This window comes from Vombatus ursinus, unplaced genomic scaffold, assembly GCF_900497805.2.
Source record: "Vombatus ursinus unplaced genomic scaffold, bare-nosed wombat genome assembly UNPS02014816.1, whole genome shotgun sequence".
Lineage (NCBI taxonomy): Eukaryota > Metazoa > Chordata > Mammalia > Diprotodontia > Vombatidae > Vombatus > Vombatus ursinus.
In genome coordinates, this window is record NW_020954594.1 from 17,349,705 (window position 1) to 17,371,989 (window position 22,285).

The following is a 22,285-nucleotide window of genomic DNA, read 5'->3' on the forward strand; positions in this document are numbered from 1 at the left end:
ACTGTTTTGATCCCAAAAAATACTATTTCCCCCTTTTTGTAAATGTGCATGCATATGACAGTCTAGCTATAAATCTTAAAAGCACATTTAGAATAATTTTGTTCAAGAGGATGTGTTTAATAGACATTTAACTGATGAGTGAGATGTTTTATTTTCATTTGTAGTACCCAGTTAGAATTTTATTTAAAAGAAAAAGATGAAGATTTTTCCCAAAAAATCATATTTGCTGGTAGCTGCCTGTATTTTTTCACTTGTATGAGGCCTATTGGATTCTTCATATATTTAAGGTCAAATATGGACATAGGTGAGTCCCCATTATTTAGGGCCTGATTCTACATTCTGTGGATTATTGACTTTAATTTTTCTGTTTTCCTCCTGCTGCAGGTCTTTGGCAAAGTTCTTTCCTCATTAGCATGGGTGAGAAAGGTTAGTGAGTATAGCAGAAACTCTAAAACATCAATATTTCTGCATGTAAACAAATCTTGCAAAATATTGGTGCCAAAGGAGACTGAAATGATAAGTCAAATTCAGATACCTGACTTCAAGATAATGTGGTCTACCTTGAACTCCATTCAATTCTAAAACTTTACTTTTAACACTAAATGTCATTTGATTCAACCCTATCCTGTCACCATCTTTTAGAACTTTTCCAAAGTCACAACTAGTAGACACTTAGATTTTAACAAAGTACTTAAGGAGGTATCTCTTATTATTCCAGTGGAAAATACATCCACTGGATGAATTCAGATCTATTTCAAAAGTTGAACTGCAAGAGTAGTTGATAATGGTTCAATGTTAAATGTATTCATCCATTCATTCAACAAATACATATTAAGTAGTTGACAAGCATAGTGCTAGATGCAAGGGAAACAAAAATAAAATGCAACAATCCCTATCCTCAAGGAGCTTTCATTCTTTGACAAGGAAACAACATGCACCAAAATTTTTAAACACAAATATAAACAAATTAGGTAAAAATAATTTTAGAGGAAAGCACTAGCAATTGGAAGACCCCAACTACTGGAGTACATATTCACTTTTCAACAAAAACAGTTGAGTAAACTGGAAAGCAGTTTGACAGAAACTATATTTAGATGAATATCTCACATCATATAGCACAATGAGCTCCAAATAGATACGTCCTATATATAAAAGGTCACCTTTAGAACAAATTAGAGTACTATCTAAGGAACTACCTTTTGCAAATGTCAACTGGGGAAGAGTACTTAACCAAACAAATAAAGAGGATCACAAGAAGTAAAATGGATAATTTTGAATATATCAAATTTAAAAAAGCTTTTGGACAAACAAAATCAATGCCACTAAAATTAGAAGAGAAAAAAATTAACTGGAAAAAAAATCTTTGTAGAAGTTTCTCTGATAAAAGCCTGATGTCCAATATATATGTAAGGAATCATTTCACATATACAGGAATGAGATCACTTTTGTCAATATAAGCCCAGAGAATACGAATATGTAGCTTGCAAAAGAAGAGCAAATAATTAACCATCATATGGGAAAAAAATTCTAAATCATTAATAATAAGAAAAATGAAAATGAAAATGACTCCGAAGTTCAGCCTCAAATCCAGCAGATTGCCCAAGGGAAAACCATGATTGTTGTTCAGTTATTTTAGTCCTGTCCAACACTTTGTGACCCCATTCAGGGTTTTCTTGGCAAAAATATTGACCAAGTTTGCCATTTCCTTCTCCAGTTCATTTTATAGATGGAGAAATTGAGGCAAACAGGGTTAAGTGACTTGCCAAGGTCACACCCAGCTAGCAAGGCTAGATTTGAACAATTATTACAGGGGAACAAATGAGACACAAACTAATGCATTGTTGGTAGATCTGCGAATTGGTCCAAGAATTTGAGAAAAAAATTTGCAACTAATAAATAGTGCAGGTTCTTTGACCCACTTTTCCCACTAGCAGGTATATATCCAAAAGATATAAAGGAAAGAGGTGAAAGAACAATTTACACAATGACTTTAACATTATAAAGAGAAAACAATTTTGAAAGACTTAAGAATGCTGAACAAGATCAACTACCACTCCAGAGAAGCAAAGATGAAGGAAGCATACATCCCTCTTCTTGACATGTAGATGATAGATTAGAGGTGAAATAGAGCAGACAAACATGTGTAGATATGGTCAATGTGTGGATTTGTTTTGCTTGACTATGCACACTTGTTACAAAGCAGAGATTTGTTGTTGTTGTTTTCAATTTGCTTTTGGAGAGGTTGAGATTGAAGGGAGAGAGGCTAGTGATAATAATGTAGGAAAAAATGGAAGAAAGAAGAGAGTTGGTGAAGCATTTAAAGAAAATAGACCTTAAGAGATCTAAAGGAGGTTTGGCAGTTAACACAGATAAGCAAGACAGTGTGGAACTAATTGTTGAACTGAGTACACACTTTAAAAAAAATGTGTTGTGCATAATGAGGTTTCATATAGTATCCTCTTTTCTTGTTCTTTTTGTATATGGAAATGCATATTTGTTGACATTTAGCAAGTTTGAGATAATAATTTTAAAAGAACAAATCCCCTACAGTAGAAGTCTTTAGGCTTATTCTTGTCTTACAGAATTTACCTAGTCATTTGGCCATCCCTAGTTTTGTTGTCTTGATTCCAATTAACTCTTAGTCACATCCCCCCACCCTTTCAGTGACCTTAAGGTCAAATTTCTTTGCAAAAATGCAAGTTTCTCAGCAATCAATGCGCAATACTGATCAATTTTATACAGTTCAAGTCCATTTAATGTATCCTTAAGAATAAGTTTTCTTCAAACTTATTCACCATTTAGGGTATGCTTTTTCCCCCCTATGGTGTCAAGGCTTCTCCTTGAGCCTCATTTTCATCCCTTGTAGAACCTGGACCAACAATTTTTCCCCTGATATTTGTAGACTTAACTGAGAACATCCACAGAATAAGAAATATTTTCATTATGGAAGTACATTACTCAAAGATGTGAAAGACCCAGTCTCCTTTATGGAAATAATCCAATATGCTTTTCTTTCCTGTTTAAAAAAATATATTTTTATAAGTGATACCATTAAAAAAACAGTATGTCTTTTCTTATCTTCCAAGTTGTAGGTATTGAATTATCTTCAAGAAACAGAAAGTAATACAATATAATTATAGCTTATATTCATTAAAATGTGCATCAATAATATACTTTTCAATACTAAAATCGCTTAAATGCCATGGAGAATTTTTTGTAAGTACTTTTTACCTTGAACATTTTTAGAGTTAGAGGGAAAGCTATTCTGCTCATAATATAATAACTGTAGTAGGCATTGCTGTATTTAAAAACTTATGCAATCACATCATTCTTACATTTAATTGTTTGACATTGTATTTTCCTCAAATATAAATTGGCTTTGCAGAAACAACATAGTTTTAATGGAGGACTTTTCAGTGAAAGACTATTAACTGCAAGTTCCCAGACCCATCTCTTCAACAATAATCTCATTTGTATGCTAATCAGGTTTCTTAATCCATTGTTTATTTGTTTTCCCAAACAACAGCAAACTCTATTGAAAATGTAAAGGTCTAATTCCAAGTCTGCCTTTATCTTGTCTTTAATCTCCTCCTCTCAATCAATCAAATGAATGATTTATTTTTTCTAATAGAAGAATGGATGTGTAACTCATTAAACAAACCTTCCTCTGGTAAAGAAGCACAGAAATATAAGGATAAAGATACATCTGACTTTCAATTCCCTATAAGTTTTATAATAGACCCAAGTACTAAAACTTAAAAAGAAGGGGTAGCATGTTGAATAAGGAAAATGAGTTAAAATGGAAAGTAAGCCTTTTAGAAGGCAATCAACCCCATTTAGGGTACCCAATTTTTTTATTAATTTATTTATTTTTAGTTTTCAACTTTCACTTCCACAAGATTTTGAGTTCCAAATTTTCTCCCTGTCTCATCCCTCCCTCCACCCCAAAATGGCATGCATTCTGTAAACCCCTTCCTCTAATTTTCCCTCCCTTCTATCCCCCCCTTCTCTTATCCCCTTCCCCTTCTATTTGTCTGTAGGGCAGGATAAATTTCTATACCCCATTTCTTATATTTCTTATTTCCCAGTTGAAGGTACCCAAATTCTTAAATGTTTGATTCAGCTCTGAATGTCTCTTGCCACTGGCCTTTGTCTACTTGATAATCAACTCCATGGATTCTGTGTTCTCTCACTCACTTCTGATCCTTTGACAAGGATCTTGTCATTCTTGCCCCTGCTTACAAAACCTGGCGCAGCCTATGATTATAGTGATAGAACATAGTACAAATATAATTCAGAAATTCTGTGTTCTTTGTTTTCTCATAGCCACAAATATTTACCTTCCAGTTTTGTTTTTACTCTTATTCAATTACTGATAATAAATTATGGAAAAGTTCTTGGAATCTTTCTTATCCTTTTTTGGGGGGTTCTTAGTTAACAGAGCAAGTTTGTTCAGATATATCCCCTTGGGGTTCTCAGACTCTCAAAAATGATCTAAACTAGTACAACTCCCCAGGAGCTCTTAGAGCCTTCTGAGAATTTCTCAAAAATCTCTTTTCAACAATGGGGAAGAGTATCACCTTCTGTGACTCCCAGCTATCCCATCCTTTGGATGCCATCTTTGGTTACATCTTTACAATCTCCCTTTGTGGCAAGAGGACCCTTTCCTCTTGGTACCTCTGTCTTCTGTCTGCTACTTGACAAGCAGTCTGTAGCCTTTCAGTCTCTCTTGTCTTTGGAAGGCACTGCTGGCTCTTAATTAGGCAGGTTGTCTCACCTGCCCTGAACTCTAGAAACTCTCCCAGTAACTCTGGCCTTGTTACAATGGGTAAAGTAACTACAAAGGAAAAGGCTAGTTAGTCCAAAGCGGGAAAGAAAAAAGTAATGGCTTGAAATAAGATGAGATACTTGCCTTCTATTCTTTGTTATGCCATTGACTGTAAGCATTTAATCTCACTCTTAATCTGGAAATTTCTCTGCAATCTCACTTTCTTAATCAGTAAATGGGATACATTTCAGCCTATTGACTTATGGGGGACATGAGGAAACTAAAGACCCAATGCCATCATCTTAGCAAGCTTCTTATCTGTAATTTAATGACAGAATTGTGCTCTCTTCTATTCCAGGAATTCATTCATTCATTAAATGAAAGTGTAGCAAATACCATTTGTGTTCAGAGCACTGTAGGAAGGAAAAAATCAGTACTGGCTGCTTCAGTTGGAAAAGGAGGCAAATTCTTTAACCTAAAAGCAGCCTTACACGTAAGCAATAAAGTCACCTACCACCACCCAGAAATATTTACTTGCTACCATACTTGAAATTTTCACTCATAGTCACTCCATTGGGCTGTCATTGTTTCCAGAAGGCCTCCATTAAAATGCAAACATATTATCTGGCAGGGATGACATATTAGCCATTTGATAACTACTCTCACATTAGCAGAAATTTATTTTGTTCTCAAGATAACTTAGAGGACTCTGGATAAATACATTTAAGATGAAGAACTGATATATGAAAAGTTGAGCATGGGGTGTTATTTTAATATAAACCTAGGAAAACTTGGGATGCCAATTGCCCAATACAAAGAAACACAACACAAACATGACAATAAAACAAACCAACTTTACTACAGTATGAGGCCTCATTCTTATCTGTAAAAATAGAAGGTTTTCCTAAAACTTGACTGAACCTTGACTCAGATGGGGAAGGTGGTAGAAACAAGTCATGTCTGCTGGATCCCTGTGGGGAATTAGAAGAATGCCACTGGGCCCTAGAGAGAATAGGTACCACCCTCCCCCTTACCCAGTTAACTCTAGTGAATTTGTACAGGGTTTTTATCTGAATCAAGCAGGGTCAGGCCAAAAAGAAATGGAGTGAGGAGCCTGGAACTGGGGTCTCATGTTGATTAATGCTAATAAAAAAGGGAGGAAACTGGGAATTATTGCTAGTTGATATTCAAACTCTCAGGAAAGAAGTTTTAAACCTATTACTGTTGATCTCTTCTGCCAGGGTGACTTTCTGGTTTCTGACCTTCCCCTAGGGCATGTTTCATAATTGGGATTTGGTGGCTACTACTAGGGTCATTACAAATGTCACCTAGGGAAGACTCAGCTTGAAGCATGAAGCCAATGGAATGAAGTGTAGATGCTTTTAAATGAGAGAAGAAAGAGAATTTAGTGAAACAATAAACATTTTGGGGATTTTCCACTGATTCGGATCTTCCAAGACACTCTTCCCCCCATTAGTGCTGGTAATTGAGTTGACTGTACTACTCATTTAATGGTGCAGAGAATCACACACCTAGGGAGAGTAACAATTTATGCTGCATAGTAGAGAATGTTGATTTCATTTGCTTTCTCCTCTATGTGCTTCACAAGGAAAGCACAGGAGAACAAAGCATTCCTTTAGCCTTGGAAAAGTCTTATTTAGAAGGCTGTAAACTTAACGATTTTAATACTTTGCCTTTGCCTAGAGTAAGCAGAATACCTCTCTCTCGTATTTTCTTTAAATCTTCAATCCTAGACTTATGCAATTTCATTGTTGGAGAAGGTGATGAACTCACCTGAATTTGTTATATTAAGTTGTCCATAGTCAATTATACAGATAAAAATCATTTGATTATAAAGTTGGCAATGAAACTAGTCTCTTAGGTGATTTTGAGATATACCAAATTTCACTTGTCCTTCAGAATAATGCTAGAACTTTTCCCATTTAAATGTAATCTTTTTTTTTCCCCAGAAAGCAATTCAGAACAGTTTAACAATGAAATCACAGGTAGTTTTTTTTTTTAAGTTGGTGTGCTGAATGTGAATATACACAAAAATAGCAGTATCAACTAGAGTATTTCTTTCCCATAGCATCCTTCTCAAAAGATGGTCAGAATGTATCACATTTGTAAAGGGGCTCCACAAGGACTTTAAATTTAACACAAGGAATTTTTCTACGGTGATGTTTCTTCAGAATGAGAATTGTTAAACATCAGAATGGCTTATTGAAGTTTCAAAATCCCCTTCCCTGGAGGCCTTTAAAAATAGAACAGATGTCCAGGATGGTTTGAGCACAGTACACAAGTACAGTATCTTCTTATTTTCCCTCCCAGCTCTTGGGTTTTCCTAAATACCTATTTCAAACACATAGGTATAAAATCCAAGACCAAATAGATCTCTTTGGGAATTCTTTTATTCTCCAAAGAAGAAAATAATGCAAGGTTAGTGCACTTGTACATTTTGAAGCTATTGTATTTCTGTGTTTTCAAATATTATCAAATATGATATTTTTGGTGGGATGGGAACCAAACTTATGATTGTAATGGTGTGGAGTATTCAGAATGTGGAAATTCTTTCCAAAAATGAAGATTTAAAACTTATCTGAAGCATATAGTCTGAAAGAGTTGCCTAGGTACACTGAGCTGTTAAGTTTCTCATCTAGGGTTACACAGCTAGTATGTTTCAGAAGCAAGACTTGAATCCAGATTTTCTTGACTCCAGGGTTATCAAGCTATCCACTACATCTCACTGCCTCTTAAAGGCACTTTATTATCTATATTGATACATATTAACTATATTAGAAACTCAGTTTCATCCATCTATTTTTCATTTCCTCTGTATAAATTCCTTAATTAATTAAAGGATTTTTTTTTCTATTTAAAGTTTTGTTCTATCTGGTAGGAAAATCTCAGCTGCAAACATATGGTATGAATAAAGATAGGATGTCATCTCTAAAGTAATGCATTTCTAGGGATACTTTGCCATCTTCTTAGGTTACTTGATTATGACACCAACCTTTAAAAATATATTATTAAATGTCTCCACAGTAGAGCATTCTGTTGTATGCATTTTACTCAATTATACCAAGGGACATAGAATAATTACTGTGGTCTACTTATTTTCTTTTTTTAGCTCTATAAATCTTGAAGCAAAAAAGGGTATGAAACTTGTAATTGGGCATAAATTGTGGTGCAGTTGGAAAAGCTGAACCAATCATTGGAAGTACTAGATCCACATCCTAGATTTTCTACTTATTTCCTGGGTTAACTACTCAACTAGGACCTTATTCATATCTGTAAATTAAAGGGTTTGACCTCTAAGGTTCATTCCAGGCATTATTTTATGATCTTATTGGGACCAGAGTGGTAATTGAGGACCTTCTCCTTTGAAACCATCTATGCCAGAGATGTCAAACTTGCACCCATTTGTAAAACACCCAAGTGGCCCTAACCACATAAAAATGTAATCTGAAATGTTTACCAAACACACAATGCAATATAGATAATATTAACTTATGGTTTTCTAAGTCAATATATGCCCTATGGAGATCCATTTTTATTTGAATTTAATACAATCACTTCTCTTTTTCCTTTCCTAAGAGAAAACTTTCTCACCTCCAACTCAGTTCTCAATTGAACTTCTCATTTCAAGTTCATCAGTGATTTCTTTATCACTGAATCCAATGGCCCTTTCTGAACCTTCATACTTCTTTGCATCTACAACACTTAACATTGTTGACCACTCTTTTCTAGATATTTATTCATTACTCTTTGGGTTTTTTGTCATGTAACAGTGTTATGGTTCTCTTAGCTGGCTGAAAAATTCTTTTAGGCTCTACAAGATCATTGCCCATGTCTTGTTTCCTATGCTTGTTTTTCCCTCAGGGTTTTGTCTTAAGCCTCTCCTCTTCTCTATACACTCTCTGCTCTGGCCATTCCATACTCTGCCAGAAACTTAGCTGTAATCTAAATATAGGTTTCTAAAATCCTGTTGCAATCCTGCATCTCCAACTACTTGCTAGACATTTCTACCTGAATATCCCATAGACATCTCAAACTTAATGTGTTTAAAATATAGCTCTTATTATTTCCTCCTCTAAACTGGCCATATGTCATAACTTGACATTTTTGTTCAAGGAACCACCAGTCTTCTAGTCACCCAGGATCAAAACCTGGATCATCCTAACTTTAGGTTATCATTTAACCTTGCATATTCATTCATTTACCAAAGCCTGTCATTCCCTCCTTCTCAGCATCTCTTGCATCTGCCTCCTTCTCTCTGCTCATTCTACATACATCATAGTTCAATCCCTCAATACCTTTTGCCTGGCTATATGGTGATTTAGCATAAAGAAGAAGATACTTGAGCTGAGACTTAAAAGGATCTGGGGTTTTAATAGATGAAGGTGAGAAGGAAAACATCCTTGGCAGGGAGAACTGCCCATTCAAAGATAGAGGAACAAAAGATAGAATACTCTATACAGGCAACAAGCAGGCCAGCCTGGTTGAAGAGAAGGAAAGGAAAGTGTGTAAGGAAACTTGTTAGGAGGCCAAACAAAAGATGTGGAGGCCAAATAGATATCATGCCTTGGCTACCATTCCTCACTCCCTCATACCTATCCACATTAGCTCTATCTTTCTAGCAGCTTTATCCTACTTTACTGTACTCTTATATTATGACCTCTGTAATCCTTGTAGTATAGTTACCAAATTGTCTTTTATGTTATAACTGTGGCCTTTTGCCTGAAATTACTTTGTATCTAATATGTATTTAATCTTCTATATACATACACTAACAGAATATGAACTTCTTGAGGGCAGAGACTGTTTCTTTTGTCTTCAAATCCTCATTAACTATCACAAAGAATTGTATATAGTAGAAGCTTAATAAATACTTAGTGAGTTAATTGAATATTTTAAAATATTTTATGTTTGCTTGTTTAAGGACACATTGTACCTTCTATAAATTTCTTTGGAAATGAGACTGTCTCACTTTTGTTTTTGTATGCCTTGTCCTTAGAACAGCAGCCAACTCATAAATAGATATTTAGCAAATGCTTTTTGATCAATTGATTTCAAGGAAATAATAGCTGACATTTATACAATGATTTAAGTTTTGCAAAGTGCTTTGTATGTATTAGATTATTTGGTCCTCATGGTAACCCTTTAAAGAAGTTGCTGAAGGTATTATCAATCTTATGGAAACTGAAAATTCCAGTTTTGAAGAACATGGCCACATGGCCACACAGCTATTAAGAGTCAGAGGCAGAATTTGAATTAAGATGTTTCCAAATTAGAGTATAGTGCACTATACACTATACTACCCTGTCTATTTCAACCTTATACTTTCCAAAGAATAACAGCTTTATTTGATTTTATTTATACTTCTCCCAGAGCAAAAGTGAGTGGATGGAAAGGTAAAAAGGATGTTTAAAACAAAAACTATAGGCTAAAGGCTGGCAAATGGTACTCCAGAAATCTTAGTTTTGATGATAATAATTGACTTTCTTAAGACTAATTCTAGGAAGTTAAAGCACAATGTTTAATTGTAAAAACCCTTCCCATTGAATTTTAGAAACCTGAGGGTTGCCCCTCATTAAAAAAAAAAAAGAGTAAAGGGTCAGTGGATTAAAATTTCAAGACTAAAAAATTGTAATGGAAACCTGCCAATAGATAAGACTCTTTCTTTTCCATTATTTGGATAGATTTTAGCAGGTGAAAGTTTCTCTTAAAAGCAAGGTTTCAGAGGATGATAAGCTCTATAAATGTAGACAACCCTCAGTCCCATCAATAGATAAAAGTTGTGGTTTAGATAATCCAAAATAGTAGATACTTTTAAATCATAGTTTACTTGGCACAATAGAATTTCTCTTGCTTTGTGGTAGATTAAATTGCTAATTACATTTTGTTTGAATCAATAACAATTACTTAATAAATATATATTAAATATCTACTGTATTCCCAGTATTGTGTTATTAGTTTTAAGACATTTCTGCCTTCAAGGAATTTACAATCTTTCAGAGAGACAGGATCAAGCCTAATGAAGTATGGAAAAAATAAAAGACAATATATAACTAAGTACAAAATTGTATGATGCATACATTAACTTCAGTAGGAGATCAGAGAATGGAAAAATAAATTAGGACTGGTACATTCAAGGAAGGTAAGACTGAAAGGGATGTGAGCTGGCTCTTGAAGAGTGGGCAGGATTTAGCTAGGGAGAGAAGAGGGGATGGCTAACTTCCATTGGGGGTTATAGTATGATAGGTAAGATGAGCACATTATGTACTTGGCCTAACGAAAGAAAAATCTGACTATAGAGAAGGATTATTGTTGTGGAATTGTAGAAAGCAATGCTGGACAAGCCAATTGAGGCCAGATTTAAGTGTTAGATGATATATGAAACCATCTGCTTTGTAACAGGGTGAAATGACTTCTGTGGAAACAGTTTATTGACCAGAAGTAAGGTGTTAGTTCAAGATTAAATATTTGCTGTAGAAATTTAGTCTGTTGATTGCAAAAGTTTGCTACACATGTAAACATATAGTACAAAACTATATGAGAGGGAAACTGAAAGAATTATGGAAATCTACTACTAAAGAAACCTTGAATTGTATTCTATTTGTGGGATCAGGAGTAATATCTTTTCACCATGCATATCTGTCAAGGTGAAAGATTTTCTTAGGCAGAGTTGCTACTTCTCCCTAGGATCCAGAGGCAGAATGGCATAACAGATAGAGAGCCAGCCTGGGAGTCAGGAAGACCTTGGTTCAAATCTGACTTCTGATGATCACTGGCTATATCCTTAAACTTGTTCCAGAAGCTCTCAGTGACCCAGACAATTCCAAGGTCCAACTTGTATCCCTCATCCCATTCCACTTACACTACCACTATTATGGGATTAAAAGAGAGAACAAGGCAGCCTCCTTCTGAGAATTATCAATTACTTTCCTGTCGATACACAGGATGAGTAGGAAATACAATATTCAAGGGAACATGTCCCTTTTTACTGAACAACCAGGACTCAACTACCAAGAAGTAGTGGAAAGATGAAAAGAGTACTGGACATGGTCAGAGCATCTGAGCTTGAACCCTGATTCTAAAACTTACTAGCTGTATGGCCATACATTAAAAAAAAAAAAACCTTGACTTCATTAAATTCATAGTTGTAGAACTGTTTAGTGCTTAGAATACTAAAGATCATCTAATAAAACTCCCTTATTTAACAAGGGAGTAAAATGAGTCCCAATAGATGAAATGACTTGCCTAATGTCTCACAACTGGCTAAGTAGGACACAGGTTACTTGAGTCTATGTGAAATGTTCTTTCAAACAGATAAGACTATCTCTCTGATCCTTAAATACTCTCTTTGTGAAATAGGGATAATACAGAGATACAATTTGAGGAGAATATTTTGTAAACTTTAAAGCAGGAAGCTAAATGGAAGCTATTATTAACATTGTTGTTATAATGATAATAACTAGCACTTATATAGTGCTTTAAGGTTTGCAAAGCACTGTACATTATTAATACTACTATTTGCAAAACAAACAACAGGCCAGATAATTTCCATGATGCTGGGCAGAAATTCAAAGTAGAAAGTAACTCTTGCTCTTCAACTCTACAAATTCAAGGGAATTTTTTTTTTTTCTGATACAGATTCTGCTAGAGTCCTGATTTTCTCATATGGCTGCTCAATTCTGTTGACGATCTAGGAGAGGCAATGTCAGGATCTAGTCTTTCATGGAAGACATTATGATGAATCTTCCATATAATATTGTCTTCACTCCTAATACACGGATTCAAGAATCTTTCAGACTCCCCTGACATCATTATATTTTTATTTTTGTCATTGTCTTTTAGGTTTAAAGAAATACTCCCATCCACCCTCCTTTATTAAATGAAGCAGTTTTTCTAGTCTCCCCAGTTTGATAATTAAATCACTCACTGATTTTCCAGCTATTCATACTACCCTTCCAGGCATGCTTGTTCCCTACCTGACACTTTTCACAACTAAGATTCAATCTTTCATTTGTGCCAACTCATCTATTACCAAATCTTACTTTTCCCAGGACCACTAGGTCATTTTTCAGTGATTAAAGCTGGAGGTAAAACCTTTCCAGTTTATGAATGACGTTGTCTCTTATGGAACACCATTGTTATACTTTATAGCATGGATTTCAGGCACCAAAATATGAATGTGCTAAATATTAACTTATATCTATGCAGGACTTTACATTTTTTTCACTTTTAATAAGCATTGGACAATTAATTAAGTTGAAGACTGTTGTATAGTAATTGCTGCCCATGGCAAGCTAATAGCTCTCCTAAATTAAACAATTAATTTAAAATATAATCAAAAGATTGTGTAGCTGGAAAATATCAGTAAAAAGCATTTTTTTTTAAATTATGAAGCTAGAAAACATTGACTGAAATGGTCGTACTTGTATTCCAATTATATATTTTAAAGCTAACATTTGTGGTTTTTATATTTTATTAAAATATTCATAGTGGAGGTGTAGTTTGCACCAAGTCTCATTCACAACACATATTTTTACAGTAAAGTGAGTTGGACATTTGGGGAGACAGGTGTTTGACAAAATTAATAGCCTGTGTATAGCAGTAATTGTATAAATATACATGAACACACACAGAGAAACCTCTCTGCAATATCACTGCTGCTAGTGAGGCTACATAGGAGAAAAATGTTGATGAACTGCTGGAAATGTACAGGGTCAAGTGATTGCTATTCTAACATCTAACACAATTACATCACTCACAATCTACTGATATGTTTAAACTACATACTCATAATCTACGTCCTCTCAGAATAAAAAATTCTTTTGACTAGTAATCTTTTTTAGATAACTTCATGTAATCATGGCATTTAGAAGGCATTTTGGGAAGGGATCTTAGAGGCTATGCAGTCTAACAAATACCTGCTAAATAAAATCCCATTATTATATTTGATAAGAGATCAGCCTCTTGAAGAATTTGAAGAGCTGAAGAAATCAACACCTCTCAAGCCAGTAGTGCTACTCTTGAACAACTTAGATGCTTATGAAGATTTTTTCTTATGTCAATCCTAAATTTTCTTCCTTGTAACTTCTACTCATTGCTTCTGGTTCTTCCCTTTAGTGCCAAACAGAACAAGTAAAATCCTTCTTCCATGTGATAGCATTCATGACATGAAAGAAAAATGGGGAAAAGATAGAAATGTGTGTTTCTTAGACATCTTAGAATACAATCTTTTTTTTCATATTGACACAGCAATATTTTTCTTTAAGATCAAATACTTTAAGATCACAACATATCCCCCAGCCAGATGCTTTCAGTTCCTTCAACATATAGATATAGATATAGATGTAGATGTAGATGTAGATATAGATATAGATATAGACATAGATATAGATATAGATATGGAATAGACTATAAAGGCTTTTTACCATCCTACTTGTGTTCCTCTGCATATTCTCCAACTTATTAATATCTTTCTTAAACTGTGGCACTCAAAATTCAACACAATACTCTGGCCATGGACCTACTGGGACTATATAGAAATATCATTTCCTCCTTGTTCCTAAATAATATGCGTCTCAATGAAACAAAGATCACAAGACCTTTTTTGGATGCAATAAATATCACTTTTCTAGGTGATATTGAGCTTCCAATTAATTTGCACCCCAAATTTTTGTTTTCAGACAAATTACAGTCTAAAAAATCCTCTTCCATTTTGTACTTTCAAACGTTTTCTCTTCTCTTTGCTTCTATCACCTGTCTACTTTGATTTTCAATTTTCTCCTCTTTTAGTATTATTCTATAAGCTCCCTGTCTAGTATTTCAACTTTTTCTTATTCTTGGTAGAGTATATGAGAATAGAATTTGGCAAGAACTTTTTAATGTCCCCTAGAGACACTAGGATGAAAGAAAATGATGGAAATGGACACTTCCACAGCTATTCATCCTCTCTTCATGTCTCTAGAAGGGTAGAATACTGGAGGAAAGCATATTTCCACAAAGTGCTACTTTTAATGAAATAATTTCTTCACGTGACTGATCCTATCTCAAGGTTCTGAGTTAATAGTCTATTTTTGGCCGGCATGTATTATATTAATATATTTGTGGGGAACCTATACAACTTTAAGAACAAAGTGGAAGGTTAGGTTGAGGGTATATTAGAGACCATGATTCAAAGGTTTGAGGATATGATTTTGGAAAGCCATACAAATAAGGATTGTTTATTGCAAGGAGAGTGATGTCTAAATTATTAATACATATTTTTAAATATAGTTAATCACCATCTCAAAGGGAAAAAAAAGCCAAAGGAAGAGGGAAAAACTTGGTTTAGACATAAACAAAACTCTTGGTTAAAGGGTTGTTATAGAGAATGTGTTATGGAAGAAATCTAAAAAAAATCCTTCATGATGCAATACATTTTTTATTTGTACAAAAAATTACTTAACTAAATTGATTTTTCTCTCTATAGAGTAGATTACAGGTTGTCCTGAGAGCTAGAAAAAAATGGGTCAGATATCTTAGGGAGATAGCTTTCCATCTTTCACCCTTTTTTCACTATTGTTATGAATTAATACTGCTTCCTTGTGCTTTCTGTTATTTATTTTGGGGGAAGCAAGATCTGTATTGTGACTTTATTAGTGCGGGAAACTTCTAGGATGGAAACTTCCTCCTCTGAGGCAAATTATCAACTCCTTTTTAATTTGTAGTTATAGAGATTTGTTTTGTTTCATTAAGTGAGTATGTTTCTAGCTCATGATCACCTAGTCAGTATGTATCAGAGGTAGGACTTGTGCCAAGATTTTCCTAATACCTATTGTGTGTTAGAGGCTAGCTAAGTGGCGCAGCAGATAGAGTGCCTGGTCTAAAGTTAGGAAGCCTTCCTGAATTTAAATCTGTCCTCAGACATTTACTAGCTGTGTGACCCTGGGAAAGTCACTTATCCCTGTTTTCCTTAATTCCTCATCTGTAAAATGAGCTGGAGGAGAAATTGGCAAACCAGTCCAGTCTTTTTGCCAAGAAAACCCCAAATGGGTTCACAAAGTGTCAGACACAGATGAAAGGACTAAATAACAACAGTTTATTTCCTTTTTTCCAGTACAAGATCATGTGTTTCAGACATTCTACAGAACTCAAAGCATTATACTAATGTAATCTATGATTATTTTTACTCATATAGCCTGCTGTCCTTTTCCCTGTGCTTAACAGTTTTAATTTTGAAAGAAAATTCAAGCTGACACAGATTATTCTGTCCTTTTTTGTTTCAGGTCCTGAGGAAATAGAATTCAAGTGTCCCTTGAATCATATTGCTTGCCTTGGAACAAACACATGTATTCATTTATCCCAATTGTGCAATGGTGTGCTTGACTGTTCAGATGGCTATGATGAAGGAGTCCATTGTCGGGGTGAGTCCATTTGCTGAACAAAGCAACAGAATGTTAAACCTCCAGACTTGCCTATGAAAGTTCAAAGTGAACCTCTAAATTGCCTGTTCTTATAATTTTAAGTGTACCAGTTACTGAAAAAGGATGAATATTATTGCTGCAGACACTTAATATACATTTCAAAGAGGCAACTATTGTGTATTGTTGAAAAACTAAGTCGAGAAAAAAACACATTCATGCTTTGAAGTCTGACTGGATAACAATTTCTCATTTTATATGAAAGAGTACTTTTGAGCAAAGGACAGATGAGGAGTTGTTTTTTGTCACCAAAGATCAATATCACACCATGTTACACACTTGTTTCTTCTGAACTCTAGTTTAAACAAAGTCAGGAAATTTAAGGTAAAACTGAGAATCAAATATTTCAGTAAGACTTAGTAATGCAAATTCTTCCCTTAGTGATGTTTTCATGAAGGCTTTCTATTAGCTACTCTGTAATATATTTGGTCAGGCTTACTTGAATTTAGTTAAACATTTAGTTCATTCTATTAGGACAGAAGAAAAGGTCAAGGAAACTCTTGAACATATCAAACAGAGGATAGTGTAAAGATCCAGCAGGGTCTGAAGTCAGAAGACCTTGGTTTGAATCCCTTCTCTACCACTTGGAATCTATGTGATCTTAACAACTCACTTAACCTCTCTGGGCTCTAGTTTCCTCTTCTGAAAAGTGAAGGAGTTAGACCAGAAGCAATTTGGTCCCACAGGCACTTATTAAGTTCCTTCTAAATTGTAAACACTATAATAGGTACTGGGGATACAAAATAAAACTGAAATATCTCTGATCTCAATGAGCTTGCATTCCACTGGGATGACCTACTTAGATGATATATGTGGTCATTTATATAGTCTAAATCTATGATCCTAAAATGATCTTGGGAATAAATATATCACAATGGGAGTAGAATAAGTTTTATCAGCTACTCCAACTGAATTTGTGGACTGGACTATAGAACCTGCAGCTGAGATCTATAAGGCAAGTCAAGACAAAAGTGAAGAAAATAGTAAGACTAGAACATTAGTTAAAATCAGGAGATAACCAGTTATCTCTAGTAGGAATCTGGATTCAAAATCAAGGTCACAAATTAGAACAGCAGTCATTTCAGAAAAGGTAAATTATACAGGTCACCTCAGGACAGGCTAAGCTATGAGAATCAAGACAGATGACCAATTAAATTGGGCTTGTGAATGAATCTACACTGGGAAGCAAATGCAAGAGTCAACAATTCATCTGATACTCATTTGCCCAGGCAGCCAAACCTCAGCAGCTCCACATGAGGGATGTGGTAACTATTGACTCTGAACATAGATCATAGGATTTATGGCTGTAAGGGATCTTAGAGGTCATGTAGTCCAAATCCCTCATTTTTACTGATAAGAAAACTGAAGCCAAGAGACACTGAATGTCTCTCCCAAGGCTTAAGAGGTAATCAGTGTGAGAGCTAGGATTCAAACCCAGATCTATCTTCCCATTATATTAATTTCTACATAATGAAAATTTTAACTTTTTTGTTCTTATTATAAGCTTTTATCATATGTATACCTTTAGTACCATGTTTAACAAAGTGATCTAAGTAACAAAAAGTAATTTAGCAAATTAAAAAGTCTTAAGTAAAAATTAAAAGTGTTAAGTATTAAGAAATAAAAAGTATTAAGTTTGGGATTTTTGGTAATTTAATTGAATTTCATTCAGACTAATTCCATCCATTTCAGTGATAATTCAAAGTTCAAAACAAATTGTGATCAACTTTAAAGGGTAAATAGATTTGTGTTACTATAATAATCATGATTGCTGAAAATTCTCAAAAAGGTGATTATGCAAATTCAAGCAATCTTAAATGTATTAAAATGCTTTGTATTATGCCAAATATGTCCCAGGGTTGCCTAGTGAAATTGGAGATTTATTTTAAAGAGATGAAGAAATATGTTAGTAGACAAAGGAGTGGATTAACACTTAAATCTAAACTACTTAAATGTGGATTAAAATGGAGTTGGTATTAACTAATTTATTCTGATGACTTTTACATAGCAATATGTTTGTTAAGGTATCAGAGAGTTGAAATGTATTCTTTAATTTGGTTTAAATTAAATGTTATGCTCACAGTATAAGGGAAAGAGTCTTGGACTTGGAATCAGAGGACCTGATTTTAAAAATCCGTGTACTCCCTTTTTGACCTTGAGCAAATCATAATACCTCTGAGTCTCTGTTTCTTCAACTGCAAAATGAAGGCAATAGATAATTATTAATTTCACTTCTGTCTTTAGATTTACATGATCTTGTGATCTTTTCTCCAATTATGCTCAAATGCAGTTCTGAAACCCCATCTGCCTATTCTCATTTTCATGATACTGTCAAAGGGAAATTTTTTGTATAATACTTAAGAGGTTACTTGTAGGTCTTGGACAACCAAGAATCAGAGTCATAATATTTAACAACTTTCATGATTATCTAGAAAAAAAAAATTCTTTTTACAGATAGGGAAACTGAGGAATTCAGAGATTCTTTATTAAGCTAACTTCCCTAAATTGCATGGACAGTAAGTAGCAAAGCTAAGATTTAAACCAAATTCCTCTAATTCTACATCCACTGCTCTTAAGTCTATATTATGCTTACTCGACCACATTAGAAGATTCTGTCTGAAGGACAATAAATTTTTGCAAAAAACTGCTTCTTCACTTGAGTTATACTTTAATTATGGGATATTAGGGTGGTGAGATGCTTTCAAGGTAAGATGTGGAGAGGTATTTACAAAAAAAATCACTGTTGCATAGCAACACATAAAAATAGCTGTTGATTGAAGTTTTGTATGGGCATTTGGGGTTGAAAAGAATTAGTACTATTCTTTGTTTATGACTAATGGTGAGAAGACTTGATGTTAAGAAAGCATATTGGTGATAAAGTGTCCTTAGGTGAAGTAAGAAAAAGAAAGGTAGGAAATCAGAGGAAACTGAGAACAGGTATGTCTGAGACCCATTTCTGCATCATTCGCATATAGCGTGAGCTTCTTTCCTAAAGAGAAAGGTATCTAAAAGAGATTGGCAACAATGCTACTGAAGAGAGGATAAAGGAGGTGATAAATTCTAATTCTGTTTGGGAATTTATGTATGCCAGGGAGTAATATGACTGTTGGTGTATAGCCAATGTTATCCAGCAAATGAGCATGGCCTTGGTTTGAAGAAAGTAGAGTGATAATACTGTGGCATATGTTCAGACAATGTGGCTGAATTAGAAGAGAGTTCAGGAGATAAGCAGCATAAAAGGGGAGAAATGGAGAAAAGGATCTTTGAATCTTGTTCTTGGAATTTCTTCTTTTATGTCATCAGCCTGGTATTTATGTGGGGGTTGTTTTTAGTACTAAGATCAAGTTAGGTCATGGCTCAAAATCACACTCAATACATCAATAAAAGAAGAGAGGTTAATGTTTTGTTATCAGATCTAGTGTAGTACTGACTTAATGAATTGTGTCAAGTACACCTACTCTCAATTCCCATGTTGAGTATACAGTGGTTTGGAGTGGGGGGAAGGGGAAAAGGATGATGTACATTCAGCAATCTTATATGAGGAAAAATTCAGTGCAGACCACTCAGATACATGCTAATTAGCCTGGGATAGTCTATCATCACACTAAGTTTCCTGAGTCATATTAACCATCTTAGATCTCTTACTCAGACTTCATCAGTCATTTATAAATATGACTAACAGAGCTCCCCAGAAATCCCTACTCTTCTTAGTATACATAGATATACAAGTTTCCAATCCCTTCAGCAAAATACATCACAAGACATGTAACTCACACTAAGGATCAACAAGACAACAAAATAGAATACCACTATAGACAACAGTCCCAACACTGAGTCTCAGATTCAGACTCAAGTCGCTGTTCTTAAACAGCATGTGAATAATGCAGTCGAATATTCTATCTCAGCAGAACTACAGTAGTCAGTCTCATAATCACCAGCTATGGTGGCCAAAGACCTCTTTCTTTTTCTTTCTTTTTTTCTCTGTTTCTTTCCTTCCTTCTTTCTTTTTTTCTTTTCTTCTTTCTTTTTCTTTCTTCCTCTCTTTCCTTCTTTTTTCTCTGTCTCTTTCTTCCTTTCTCTCTGTCTCTCTCTCTCTCTGTGTCTGTGTCTGTCTCTCTCTGTGTCTCTGTCTCTCTCTGCCTCTCTCTTTCTTTTTTTATTTTATCCTAAGGCATTTAGAACACTTGGCACATAGTCAGCACTTAATAAATTTTTGTTGTCTGCCTTCTGGCTTTGTGGACTCTCAGTACTAGTTTATTCATATTACCTGAAAATAATTTCTGGAGGTTCAATTAATGATGCTTGATATCCTCTAATTCCCAAACCAGTTTATGATTTTTTTTCAATGAGAGCCCCCGTGTTGATGGAGGGCATATGACTATTCCATTTCCACATCACTGTATTTACTTCTGACATACATTTTAAAACCCCCCCAAAAATGTAGACAATAGTTTCTTGTGAAATAATTAAACTTTTTTCATCTTAGTGTATTAGTATTTATTGATATTAAACTAATTTTCCAGATAAAAACAGTTGATTGATTGTTAATGTGCCAGATATCCACTCAAACTCACCCTTCATTGTCTCTCTAACCCACTTCATAAAAGAGTGAGTAAAATGAATTAAAAATTGGGACATGAGAATGTTTACTTCATAGAGTCAGTTTAAATCATTTCCTTTTCCATTACTTCATTTCAGTTTTGTGCTGGAGACATAATCTAATTTAAGTGAGTGTACATTAAATCTAAGAAATGACTAAAGTGGAAATGTTTCTTTTAAGAAAGGATCCCAAAATGTTTTGTGAACTATATTTTTATCCCCTAATACAATTAATAAGGGGGAAAAGTTTGATGTTCTTCTTTAAAAAAAAAACTGCATTCCAAAGTTGGAAATACTTTGTGCCTTTTGAATTGTTTTGAATAATTATCAGCAAAATTAATTCCTTTCTGATTTAGTTAGTGAAAATACATATATATATATATATTATTAATGATTTTATGTAATGTTGGTATTTAAATTTCCATAATTTAGTAACACTTGAAAAAGAGAGAATATATGTATATATGTAGAATGAATATGAGTTCAGTTATAGATATACACTAAAATAAAACAATTTATCTTTTAAGCATAGATGCTTCCAAAATCAGCATCTTGTATTTTAGAAAATTCCATCTCTTCATATGTAATATTTCACACTGTTGGTAATAATCACCATATCTAAATTGCATGAGCAATGACAACACATTTTGTAAATCTGGTGTCTGCTTAAATCTGGGATATTTCCACACTAACCAAAGCCCACAAAAATGCAACAAGAAATAGCCAGATTCAATCAATAGTGACATGATCCAGAAAAGTGATTAAATAGTATTTCCAAAATTTGCCATTCTTATGGTAATTCATTATATTAAAATTTCACCTGACTCTGTGCAGAAGAGTCCTTTTTGTGCTCATGCCCTATTCTGATTACATTTGCAGTGTGAAATGGTAATGCATTTAAATTCTGAACAGAATTATAGTCTCCAGGCAATGCTATCTCTTCATAATCCATTACAAGGCCTCATGCACTTTTCAGGTTACTGTAACTCATGGATTTTGTTTTTTGTATCAGAATGGAAAAGAGATTATTTAATCTATGTGATTGTTTTCCAGCACACATTTCAATGTCCTTTAGAGCTAAAGGGATAAAGGGTGTGATGTGTTTACTAAAAACTGATTAGAGAATAAAACTGTCTGACATCTGTAGTGTTTACCATTTTAAAAAAAAGACACATCTGGGTTCTGATCTCTCACTTCTATTTTGTGTTTCTATACCTTCCTCAGGGTGCAACACAGTTAATAATTGTATTTGAGTGGGAAACAGGGAACAATCTTTGCAAATAATAGGAAGCTCTTAGAAATGATGCTATCAAGCCAGTTTCTTTATCAGATGGTGATTGTTTTAATCTCTTTTGCCAGTAAAAATGTAGTTACCCTGTTATGGGAAATTATACTTTTCTTAATCCACTTATAGTTATTCTAAATCTGAATTTATTTATTTTTG

General features: G+C 34.2%; 1 protein-coding gene across 1 annotated transcript in view; it reads left to right on the top strand.

Annotated features, from left to right (window-relative positions):
- Window positions 1–22,285, top strand: part of LRP1B (LDL receptor related protein 1B) — a 2,189,733-nt gene that overhangs the window by 704,842 nt on the left and 1,462,606 nt on the right. Inside the window, exon 3 of the mRNA XM_027835590.1 lies at window positions 16,048–16,185. Within this exon, the coding sequence (XP_027691391.1) occupies window positions 16,048–16,185 (138 nt within the window). The remainder of the gene's footprint in view (window positions 1–16,047; window positions 16,186–22,285) is intronic.